The sequence below is a fragment of the Neophocaena asiaeorientalis genome, unplaced genomic scaffold, assembly GCF_003031525.2.
Source record: "Neophocaena asiaeorientalis asiaeorientalis breed wild unplaced genomic scaffold, Neophocaena_asiaeorientalis_V1.1 scaffold31, whole genome shotgun sequence".
Classification (NCBI taxonomy): Eukaryota; Metazoa; Chordata; class Mammalia; order Artiodactyla; family Phocoenidae; genus Neophocaena; species Neophocaena asiaeorientalis.
The window spans coordinates 1,587,205-1,599,831 of record NW_020175320.1 but is presented as its reverse complement, the minus strand read 5'-3'; the positions used below and the strand labels follow the sequence as shown (position 1 = coordinate 1,599,831).

At 40.5% G+C, this 12,627-nt stretch overlaps 2 protein-coding genes across 3 annotated transcripts in view; both read left to right on the top strand.

Moving 5' to 3' along the window:
- Positions 1-6,029, top strand: part of DDX21 (DExD-box helicase 21) — a 26,906-nt gene extending 20,877 nt beyond the window's left edge. Inside the window, exons 13-15 of the mRNA XM_024765534.1 lie at positions 594-728; positions 2,837-2,881; positions 3,450-6,029. Of these exons, the coding sequence (XP_024621302.1) occupies positions 594-728; positions 2,837-2,881; positions 3,450-3,719 (450 nt within the window). The 3' untranslated portion in view covers positions 3,720-6,029. The remainder of the gene's footprint in view (positions 1-593; positions 729-2,836; positions 2,882-3,449) is intronic.
- A 4,526-nt stretch (positions 6,030-10,555) lies between these two features.
- Positions 10,556-12,627, top strand: part of KIFBP (kinesin family binding protein) — a 38,555-nt gene continuing 36,483 nt past the window's right edge. For both annotated transcript variants that reach the window (XM_024765567.1, XM_024765566.1), the window contains exon 1: positions 10,556-11,042. In XM_024765567.1, coding sequence (XP_024621335.1) covers positions 10,617-11,042 — 426 coding nt within the window. In that variant the 5' untranslated portion in view covers positions 10,556-10,616. The remainder of the gene's footprint in view (positions 11,043-12,627) is intronic.

Here is a 12,627-nt window from a genome sequence, read left to right as displayed (position 1 = left end):
AGTGTGTTTGTTTATTTTGTTGGGGGGGGGGGGGGGGGGGGGGATAATGAAATGTTCTGGAATTTGAGATAGTGGTGATGATCGCAAATCTTGTGAATATACTAAAAACCCCTGAATTGTATACATTAAAATGGCAAATTTTATGGTATATGAATTATATGTCAAGTTTTTCATCCTAAAAAACCCAAGCATGTGGACACATAAGTGCATATGATACATTTAGCCAGCATACCTAGAAACTTAAGAAGGTGATGCTTTCCTTTTTTTTTTTTTTTAAGTTGAAATCTTTGAGATAATTGTAGGTTCACATAAAGTTTTAAGAGTTAATACAGAGAGACTCCTTGTACACTTTGCCAGTTTCCGCCAGTGGTGACCTTTTGCAAAAGTGTACTATCACAGTCTGGATACCAACACTAGCACAGTCCACCAATCTTATTCAGAGTTCCCCAGTTTTACTTGTACTAAAATGGTGGGGTGGGAGGGGTATGCTTTTAGGAACAGCTTTCCTATAAATATTTCAGAAACATGAGGACAAGTGCTTATCACTTAGGTTTGTTTCTGAGACTTTAATTTTGTTCCCCTTTCTTCCATAGGGTTTTGTGACCATGATCTTGCAGTGCTCAATAGAAATGCCAAATATTAGTTATGCTTGGAAAGAACTTAAAGAGCAACTGGGTGAGGATATTGATTCCAAAGTGAAGGGAATGGTCTTTCTCAAAGGAAAGCAGGTAAGGCTGGGGCTTCTTCTGTGACTTTGCCTTGGTTCGTTAGCTTCATGCTGGCAATAAAACACTGTACAGTAGCTTCTCCCTGTTCTATGGGGACGCTGCGCGCTTTCACTCTGTATATAGTCTTCTCTGGGCATTGTCATCCATGACCCTCAGTTGCCACTTAGTCATTGACACGTACCCTCTGTGTATCTCTAACCTGAACCATCTGCATGAAGTGCCAGACTTGAAGATCCAGCTGCTTCCCTGACAGCTCCACCCAGATTGGGTTTATTAAGCACCTTAATACAAACTTACTCAAAATTGAATTCAAAATTTAAAATCTTGCCTTCCAAGCCTGGTGTTCTTTCTTCTGACTCCTGTTCTCAGTTAATGGCGTAGACTAGCACAGCAATTCTCAAACATTTTGGTCTTATGACCTCTTTACATTCTTAACAAATGTTGGGGATAGCAAAAAGCTTTTGTTTAGATGGGTTATATCTATTGATATTTAGAGTATTAGAAATGAAGACTGAAATTCTAATAAAGCGTAAGAATATCATTTTCTGTTAGTCATCTGAGCAATATCACGTGTAATGTAGTGTCTGGTAAACTCCTCTCTACCCTTAATGAGAGTGAAAAGGACAGAAGAGGCCCGTGTACCACAAAAAAAAAAAAAAAAAAAAAAATTGACTTTGTGGACCCCCCCCCCACAAAAAAAATCTCAGGGTTCCAGGGGTGCATGGACTATACTTGGAGAACTACTGGCTTGTGAACCATATCAGGTTTATCTTCAACTCATTGCTTGTCTGACCATGTTTTTCACCTCCTTAAGCAACTCCACATAATCTATGGGATAAAGTCCCAACTTTCACATGGAGCTTCTTCACGAGCTGGCTTCTGTCCTCCTTACCAACTTCATCTCTGTCTCCTCACCACCAATGCCCTCCATTCCCAACAATGCCAAGTACATCTTGCTTTCTTTCATCCTTATGCTCAATCCACTGTTTATATAGTATTTCTTATCTCCATGGTATCCTTTATGACTTGGTCTTAAGTCTTTCTGGAGCTTCCCCTGGCCGAATGGCAGAGTTGGGGGCACCTGTACATGTGCTTCACAGTTCTTAAGGCATAGCTTTATTCATGTAAATTTTGCTTTGCTGTGCTTGCTTACTGACTGAGAGCCTCAAGAAGATGGTGGCTGAGTCAAGGGCCAAAACTGTTTTCTAGACGTCTCTGTACTGCAATGAGTGCCTGGTATTGAGTACTTAGTAAATATGTGAATGAAGATTCCCACAAATGGCATTAGTACCTGATGCTACCTGTGGTTATAATTGGGTAAATTGTTGGGTGGAAGGGATGTTCCTCAAAGTGTTGTAATTAAAGACAGCCAGGGGAGAGGAGTGCCTGTGTCAGTTGCGGGGGGAGTTTGATTATTTTGTGGACGCCAAGAAACAGGATTTAAAAATTTTTTGTTTGCACCCCGCAACTTGCAGGATCTTAGTTCCCCAACCAGATATTGAGGACTTCATTGGAGATGATGGCACTGCTTGTTATCAAAGCTAGTGTCCTGTAAAGTATTTAATTTTTAAACTCTTTTCATAGGCGGCTGAATTATAAACATAGAAAACAATACAAGATCATTTATTTTTCTGCTTTTAGTTAGGTCATCCTTACTAGTTCAGTCTTTCTGATGGAAGGCAGTGTATTTTAATGTTTTTAGACCATAGGTTTTATTTAAGAGCCATACTGACCAGATTTTTAAAAGCTGCTCTTACCAGCTGCGGGGCCTTCGACAAGTGATTTAGCCTCTCCAAGCCTCTGTTTCCTCAGCTATAAAATGTAGCTAATAGCTCTGTGAGGATTAGCACAGTGTGAAAGCCAAGAATGATCTCTAGTCGGTTCCAAGTAGTTTTGAGTCCTTTTTTTTAATATCCCTGGCTTTTTATTATTGTGCTTTGGGGAGGTATTATGTGTTGGGGCTTGGTCTAAAGTTTATCTAAAATGGATACCTGGTTTGTTTGGGTTGTTTCTTTTACATAATACCTGGTCTTTTGGAGTATCATTTAAGGTGCATTTTATAATTCTTGTCCAAGTGTGGATTAACTGGCATTTGTTTTGATTTCTAGGGTGTTTGCTTTGATATCCCTACTGCATCAGTAACAGAAGTACAGGTATTCTTTTCTCTTACATTTTGAAGTTAACATATCTAAATGGTAAAATATTTATTATTTAAAATATAGAATAATAGAAAGGGAAACAATAGCTCTAGCCCCTTTACTAAAAATAACTAAGAATTATATTTTAGTATTTTTTTTTCTCCTACCCTCTTTATACTAATATTTTTCTTATTCAGCCTGCCTGTTTTCCTTTTTTCCTTTCTACAGCATTGTGAACAATATCCAGCTTTTTTCACAAACCCCGTGTATGTTACACGGGGTTTATATAGACATTGCTATATCTTTATTCCGTACTGCTGTGAGAAATGTGTTTGCAAGTGGTATATTTATATGTTTACTACCTGACAGCTGTGGATACCCTGTAGTAATTGAATTGAATAAATGATGAGGGTATATCTCATAGTGAAACTTATTTTATTTTTGACCAGTGATCTTTTAAGCACTTAGGTTATCAATCAAGTTTTTCTTTAGAAAAAGGGAAAAAATGTTATCTTTCTCATGCCTTTTTAAACCAAATTCAGTAAAAATCAGAGCAGGTAAAAACGAAACCATCTCTCAACAGGAAAAATGGCATGATTCACGGCGCTGGCAGCTTTCTGTGGCCACAGAGCAACCAGAGCTAGAAGGACCACGGGAAGGATATCGAAGCTTCAGGGGACAGCGGGAAGGAAACAGAAACTACAGGGGACAGCGGGAAGGCAATCGAGGTCTCAGGGGACAGCGGGAAAGAAATAGAAGCTTCAGAGGACAGCGATCAGGAGGTGGCAACAAAAGTAACAGATTCCAAAACAAAGGCCAGAAGCGGAATTTTAGTAAAGCATTCGGACAGTAATTTGAGGTAGAGGATTTATGTGGCAAAAACAGAACTATGTTCGGCAACAGGAAACTGAACATTATTTTTCATACAAAGTTAAAAGCATATTGTATTTCCTTCCTGACCACTTGCCCAGTCCCCATCTCTTCAAGAGAGACAGGCTTCATCTAAATTATTTCATCTGATCATTGTCATTTATAACTTTGTTGCTACTTCTGTATCGGGTATTCCTTTGGAAAAGGTGTGTGAATTCAGTACATATTCTAATGCAGCAGTGTCTATAGATTATAAGATAGAAGCAAGCATGTACCTGCTGATACTTGTGAAGTTGACCTGTCTTTATACTTAGAGGTGTCTCTTAATAGTGTCCTTCCTAAATACCATGGGGGAACGCAACAGTTTCTGGAGAGGCACTTTGAGCACTCAAGGCTTTGTTCTGTAATTGGTATTCCTCAGCCACTTGCCTAACATTTACTCCTATGGTCCTATAATGTATCTTCTGAGAATTAACACTGAGCAATATTTTGAAGCAAGATTCAATCTCAGCTGGGATGTAACACAGTTTATGCCAGCATATGCTCTAGATTTGGAGGTGGTGATACATTTGATAGGCGATAGTATATAGATTAGCCATTGTTATGTGCATTTTGATACATTATTAGCTTCTCAATATAAGGTGATTCATGCTTCAGTGAATTCTTCACAGATTTTTTAAAAATATATATGTACATATAGAAGTATTTTACTAGAAAGCAAGTATCTTTAAGGAATTCCAAGTGTATAGCATGGCCCAGTAACTTTCTTCATAAGTAAGGAGACAGGATAAATGGTGCTTGATGATAACATAGTCCACTTCCTATTGGAAGATTAACATTATTTACTAAGGAGGAACTAAAGGAGTAGGGGGCAGAGATTTGCATGGCTGAAGAGTCAAAAAAAACCCCACTGAAAATATATTCCACATGCAAGAAGGAAACGTGTATTGAGAGCAAAGAAAAGAACAAGTGAAGGTGTGGGATAAAGCATTCTTTTAATGGTGAAAACTTAATGAGTCATTAATGTTTCTAGAGTTTAACTTCTAATGGGCAAGCTGGGAATTTTAGGTAGAATGATCCAGTTTAGTTTCTCAAGGCCTAGTTCCTATAGCCACGTATAGGATCTCTTTCTTTTTATTAGATGGCTGCTACTCTGTTGATAGGTTGCAGCTACCTAGAGACTTCCTTTTAAGACAAACTCTATATGGTTATTTTTAAGTTGTTACTTTGAGGGAACTGAAGAACTTAATGTAGCCCCTGGCCCGATATTGCTCTGAGGTCTCGAGTATTGTTTTTCTGGGAAACCTTGTGCAGGAGCTTACGAGTAACATTGTCCTCTTGCCTTAATTCCTAGAAATTCTGTATTGGGAATCTCAGGAAATAAACTATGACAGGAGGAGTTCAAATACATGGCCTGTCTTGTTTTCATTTAATTATTTTGAACAACTGAAATCTTTCTAGGCACTGGTTTCTCTGGCAGGGTCTTTATATCCAACTGGTTCTTAGTCACCTTTGCAGTAAGGGGCTCAGATAGCCAACTCAACTCCTTGGTTCTTGAGGCAGCATCCTTTTTCTATTTGGACTTCATTTCTGTCCTTGCATCCTGACTGGATGTTTCTCTGTTCTCAAATTCACTTGGCTTTTATTCCTTGATCCACTTGACAATTTTATCGCTTGACCTTCTCGTGGTTTCCCATCAAGCCAGAGGGAGTCAAGGGGAGGAAGGTATTTGATGACCAACAACTCGTGCCTTGTGGATCATGTTTTATTAAATTCTGGTTTTGCTGAGATGCTGAGCATACTTAAATAACAACCAAAACATTTAAGTTTGGGTAAGAATGGGTTACTTTATCAAGTAGATTAAAAGAACAGTGTACCTGTCCTTTAGGAAGAAATAATCAGGCGTAAATCAAGAGTAAGGGGGAAGATTAATGGGAATTTCACTTTACACAACTTAGGACAACATGGCTGTTTTAGTAAATGAAGCTAAAGTTTCTCCTGGATCCCAGAATTCAAACCATATTTATAAATGTATAATTCAGCTACTGTACGGTTTAAATGGGCTTGTTGTGCTAGCCTGGGAAATGTTAGCATTTTTACTATTTTCTACAGAGAAAATATTTTCCAATTTATGTATCAAACAACTCAATGAACTTTTAAAATACCAATTTTTATGTTGGAACTATCTGTGCAGCAGTTTCTTTACAGTTATACATAAAGTGTTTTTACTGTAAAATTGAGTTAATGTATAAAAATACAGCTTTATGCCACAATAAAGTTAGTATTTACTATTTATGTTTTTGGTGACTTTTTCCCTAAAATTGAAGCTTGAAATTTTTGTTTTAAACATAATAAGTGATGGGTATAAAAATCCAAACATAGAAAAAACAAGCAAGTCACCACATATCCAACATATTTGGAGCATCTCTTCCAGGAATTCGTTTACAAAATTGGAATCATTCCTTCAGTTTTGTGAATTGCTTTTCCCTCCGTATGTGCATCCTTTACTGTAAGTACAGATCTGTGCCTTTTTTTTTTTTTTTTTAAGTTCCCCGACCAGGCATCAGACCAGGGATCCAACCGGTGCCCCCTGCAGTGGAAATGCAGAGGCTTAACCACTGGACCACTAGGGAAGTCCCTGTGCCACTTTTGATGACTGTGCCATCTCATAGTATCTCACAGTATGAACATGTTATTTTATCTTTCATTATTATAAACAACCCTAAAATGAATGTCTTTGTGTAATCTTTGTGTACTTGTCTGATTGTCACTTGTAGGAGTGCAGGGTCAAAGTGAATGTATTTTAAATTTTGATGCAAGTTGCTCTCCAAAGCAGTTCCAGTTTATGTTCCTACCCTAAAGCCTAGGAGAGAACCTGTTTCCCCACAGCACTAACATTAGGTGTTGGCTTCCTTTTGTCACTTTGCTAGGTGCAAACTAATACATCGTTTTCATTTGTGTCTTTTAATTGAGCGAGGATTAACATCTTACATTTATTGGTCACTTGCATTTCTTGAAAAGATTTTATTTTGAAATAATTTTAGACTTACATAAATGTTGCAAAAATAGAACAGAAAGTTTGTGTATACTCTACACTGTTTCCACCAGTGTTAATGTTTTCCGTAACCATAGTACAATTATCAAAACGATATTAACATGAAGGGTGCCATCCTATAGATGCTTCTTTGAGCTTTTTTTTCTTAACAGTATATGCTGGAAATCACATCAGTTCATAGCATTCTTTGTTTTACAACTGCATCATACTCCACTGTGTGGGTATACTATAGTTATTCAACCATTTTCTTATTATGTATGGGCACATAGGTTGTTTCCAATATTTTTCAATTACAAACATTGCTGCAGTGAGGAACCTTGTTATATATGTATTTACATACTGTTGGAGGGGTATCTTCAGAGTAGATTCCTAGGAGTGGGACAGCTGAGTCAAAAGATAAGTGAAGGGACTTACCTGGTGGCGCAGTGGTTAAGAATCCGCCTCCCAATGCAGGGGACACGCGTTTGATCCCTGGTCCGGGAAGATCCCACATGTCGCAGAGCAACTAAGCCCATCCGCCACAACTACTGAGCCCGCGTGCCGCAACTGCTGAAGCCTGCACACCTAGAGCCTGTGCTCCGCAACAAGAGGAGCCACCGCAATGAAGAGTAGCCCCTGCTCACCGCAACCGGAGAAAGCCCGTGCGCAGCAACGAAGACCCAATGCAGCCAAAAATAAAAAATAAATTTATTTTTAAAAAATTAAAAAAGATAAGTACATATATAGTTTTTTGGGTTTTTTTTTTTGATGTGGACCATTTTTTAAAGTCTTCATTGAACTTGTTACAACATTGCCTCTGTTCCATGTTTTTGGTTTTTTGGCACAGTGGCATGTGGGATCCCAGGTCCCTGACCAGGGATCAAACCCACACCCCCTGCATTGGAAGGCAGAGTCCCAACCACTGGACTGCCAGGGAAGTCCCCATTTGTTCTGTAGGTTCTGCCACATTCTGAATTTTGCTGAGACATCTCCATCTGTCACTTTACAAGCTCCTTGTCCCCCTGCATCTAACGTAATAGATAATTAGATCGAGAAGTGTACCCAGTGTCCAGTTGTCCCTCTGTCTTTTGATGTTAACAGCAAGAGGTGATCATTGCCTAAATGTCAGGTCACTGTGTTAACGGTGACCTGTACTCTGTGCCATTCATTGGACAATTTTCACAGGGACTGTTCCCCAAATGGCAGGCAGAACTCTCCCATCTTGAGTTTCCTAGTCCTGTGTCTTTGTGTTTCTCAGGTGTGTCTGTCTAAGGATTTATCCTTACATTTATAAAAAATCTTTATTTTAATTTTCGTCTGGGCTATTTTAGTTTTCATCTGGGCATTCTTCCAGCTAGGTCTTTTGAGGTCAGCACTGTGTATCACAGTGGTTTATTGAGCTCCTACTACAAGATAGTATTGCATAATGATTAAAGGTGTGGGCTCTGGAGCAAAACTGCCTATTTATTGTATGTGACCTTTGATAAATTATTAATCTCTCTAGACTTCAATTCCTAATCTGCAGAATGGGAATAATAATAGTATTTCACAGAGTTCTGAGGATTAGATGATTTAAATATAGAATGTTAACTGGTTCATAGTAATGATAGACCATTATTAATCATGTGCCAACCACTTTCCTAGTCACAGATATGTACTGAGCACCTACTATGACTTTTTTTTTACACTACTGATTTTTTAAAATAAATTTATTTTTGGCTGCATTGGGTCTTTGTTGCTGCGCGCAGGCTTCCTCTAGTTGCAGCGAGCAGGGGCTACTCTTCATTGCGGTGCGCGGGCTTCTCATTGAGATGGCTTCTCTTGTGGCAGACCACGGGCTCAGTAGTTGTGGGAAGATCTCACATGCTGCAGAGCAGCTAAGCCCATGTGCCACAACTACTGAAGCCTGCGCACCTACGGCCTGTGCTCCGCAGCAAGAGAAGCCACTGCAATGAGAAGCCCGCGCACTGCAACGAAGAGTAGCCCCTGCTCGCTGCAACTAGAGGAAGCCTGCGCGCAGCAACAAAGACCCAATGCAGCCAAAAATAATAAAATTAAAAAAGCAACCTTGCCTCACCTGCTAACGTTCCTTATCTCCTCCTTTGTTTCCATAACACTTAACCATCTGACATTATAGTTTATTTAATGTCTTTCCCTATACTAGGGCAGAAAGTTTTTTAGTTGCTGAATTTCCAGATCCTAGAACAGTGCCAGGCAAATAACAGGCATTTTAAATATTTATTGAATGAACGAATTAGTCATTTGAAGTGTTGTGGGAAATGCTCTGATAGGAAGCCACACTGGCAGCAAGAGTACCTGTTAAAAGTAATTCAGAAGATGATGGTCTAAGTCACTGGAGATGAAAAGTAGACCAATGTAAGAGCTTTTTAGAAGGTGGACTGGAGGTGGCTAGTACTGGGTTTTACATTTAAGGATGAGAGAAGAAAGGAGAGTGAGTGTATGAAATCATCAGCTTGGTGTATGGTGGTGTCACTCACTGAGATGCAGAACTTAAGAGCAAATTTTGGTGTGGGAGGGAAGGGGTATGTGAAGAGGAAACTGATTAGTTCCAATTTGAACATACTGATATACAGGAGTCAGTGGGACATTCAGGAGCAGTTGTTCCAGTTGAGAGATGAATATTACATTCTGGAGCTCCAGAGTGCCATCTGGCCTGGAGACCCAAGTTTTGGAAGTGAGCAGCCCATGTAATGAAAGTCTAGGAAGTGGGTAAGATCTCCCCGGGACAGAATTTAGGAAAGAATCCTGAGGAGCACTAACATTTATAAAGGACAGGTGTTTAATTTCATTTATTCCTAATAATTATTCTGTAGAGATAAGTAATATTATCATTTATGTTTTACTTGAGAAACCTGAAGCTTAGAAAATTAGAAGCTAATCAGTTTGAAGCAGATCTGAGATTCAAACTTTGTGTCTATGAGCCTCCAAAATCAGTGCTCCTTTGTGTATCTCAAAGCATTTTATATACCCAGCTCTTGAGAGCAAACCTTCTCCGGCCTGGCCCCCGCCCCTCGTATTTGACGATAATTTTGGAAAGTTATGTAATGGACAAAGCCTTGCTTGAAGTGTCTTGTCACAGCTCTGGCACTTAACTCTTGTATTACTTTGAGATGTTGTACATATCCCTACAACCTGTATTTCAGGGTTGAAGTGAAAATACTTTTCGATCACTCAGTGCTTTTTACATTCATAGAGGCTATGTATTTTTTTTTTTTTTTTGCCCGCGCCATGTGGCATGCGGCATGTGGGATGTGGGATCTTAGTCCCCTGACCAGGGATCAAACCCGTGTTCCCTGCCTTGGGAGCGCGGAGTCTTTTCCTCTGGACTACCAGGGAAGTCCCGAAGCTATGCATTAATAACAATACACGGATCCTTGTTACATTTTTATCCAGTGATGGGCTGGGTTATATACTGTCAAAAGGTTTCTCCCTTTCAGCTTATATCAATTAACGAGAGTACTTAACCAGCTATGTTTGTAAACAGTATTTCCTTGTGATCTGCTGAAGTCAATCGATATTTTTAAGCATCTACAACTTCACCGGGTCAACAAGAGAGAGACTCACCACCGCAGAGGGCGGGGCTGGAGGTGGGACTATCGCCAGGACAGGTTCCTTTCCATGACAACGGTTGCTATGGTGACTACTGCGCCTTCCCATTGGTCACTGCCAAGCATATTGCCTTGCCCCTGGCGGACGTCATTGGATAGCGTTCTGCAGTGCGCAGGCGTAGGGCTGTCGGGGGCCGTAGGTGAAGTGTCGCAAAGCAGAAGGAAGGCGGGAGTCCTGTTTGCAAACATTGAGGAAACCGAGGCTGTGGAGGACGCTATGGCGGATGCTCCGTGGGCCGAGATTCGTGAGAAATTCCAGGCTGCGCTAGCCTTGTCTCGGGTAGAATTGCATAAAAACCCGGAAAAGGAACCGTACAAATCCAAATACAGCGCCCGGGCGCTGCTGGAAGAGGTCAAGGCTCTGTTGGGCCCTGCGCCTGAAGACGAGGATGAGCGACCTCAGGCCGATGACAGCTTGGGCGCAGGGGACCACGCCTTGGGACTGCCGGCTGAATTGGTGGAGGCCGAGGGGCCCGTCGCCCAGGGGGCAGTGAGGCGGGCGGTTATTGAGTTCCATCTCGGGGTGAACCACATCGACACGGAGGAGCTGTCGGCGGGGGAGGAGCATCTGGTGAAATGCCTGAGGCTACTGCGCAAGTACCGACTGTCGCACGACTGCGTTTCACTCTACATCCAGGCTCAGGTGAGAGCGAGCCCGGCCCTGGTGTTGGCTGGAGGCCAGTGGGTGGCGAGGGGCCCCAACTCTTGCCGAGACCAAAGGCAAACGTATAAGACACGATTTGTCCCCACGTGTTCGCACTTTTGTGATAAGCGGCTTCCAAACTCCCTCTCCACCCTCTTCGCACACTCCACCAGCATTACTTAATTGCTTTGCGTAGTCGTGGTCAACGCGTTGGTTTCCCGAGACCCTCCAACTCTCCACCATTCCAAATCCTGTTCATTCTGTTAAGAAAAATCCAAGGTAATTTACTTCTTAATTTAAGGTCTCAAGGAAATTGTAAAGAATGACCAGAGTACATTCTTAATTTGAAACAAAGTATCTAAAATCTTACGTTTCTGTTCTTGCCATAGTCATTCGTTTGCTTCCCAGGGAATTCCTGCCTGTTCTTCAAAACCGATCTCAAGACTCACCTTATACTTATATATAACTTTCTTTGGATCATTTTGTTCTGAACTGACCTCTTCCTCCTACCTCTGAATTCTTAAAATACTTGTTTTCTATTTATATGGTGCTTGGTTTATTAAGAAATAAGTCTGACATTGTGGTCAGGAACATAACAGTTCAGAATACAAATATGTATGAACTTTTTTTTAAGTTATTTATGTATATTTAATTTATTTACTTATTTATTTTTTGGCTGCGTTGGGTGTTTGTTGCTATGCGCGGACTTTCTCCAGTTGCAGAAAGTGGGGGCTACGCTTCACTACGGTGCACGGGCTTCTCAATGCGGTGGCTTCTCTTGTGGAGCACCGGCTCTGTAGTTGTGGCACGCAGGCTCAGTAGTTGTGGCTCACGGCCTCTAGAGCGCAGGCCCAGTAGTTGTGGCTTACGGGCTTAGCTGCTCTGCAGCATGTGGGATCTTCCTGGACCAGAGCTCGAACCCGTGTCCCCTGCATTGGCAGGTGGATTCTTAACCACTGTGCCACCAGGGAAGCCCTTGTATGAACTTCTTGTGTCAGGTACTTTGCTTAAGTAAGCTCACAAACCCTTACATTCAGTAGTTCAAGTTCCTAGTATATGTGATCCAGGGAACATTTACCACAATTGATCTTATGGTGAGTAGGTCTCAAAGAAAAACCTCAGAATTAAAAAGGAAATTGTATAGGTTATATTCTGTTATCATGGCCCAATTAAATGAAAAGCTACATATAACAGGAACTATATCTCTTTTTGCTCACTATTTGTAATCTCAGTCCCTGGCACATAATAGGCCCATTCTAAATATTTGTTGAGTGGATGAATGATCTAATGAAATCCATAAGATATTGAATTCAAACAAAATCTCAGTTATTTGAAATTTTCTTCAACCATTTGGCTGCCTAAAATCTTAATGAACATTAAAAAGAGTACTTCAATATCTCAAAAATTGAATTAGAAACCTTCCTTAATGTAATATAGGATCTCCAGTATTTGCTGTATTTTATTGATTTTAATATGCATGTTCTTAAATATATTAATATCTCTGAAATCAGGATCCATCTTACAGCTGATTGATTTTGTGTCATAATTTTCTTGGCAATGTTTTCTTGTTGATACATAAAATGTG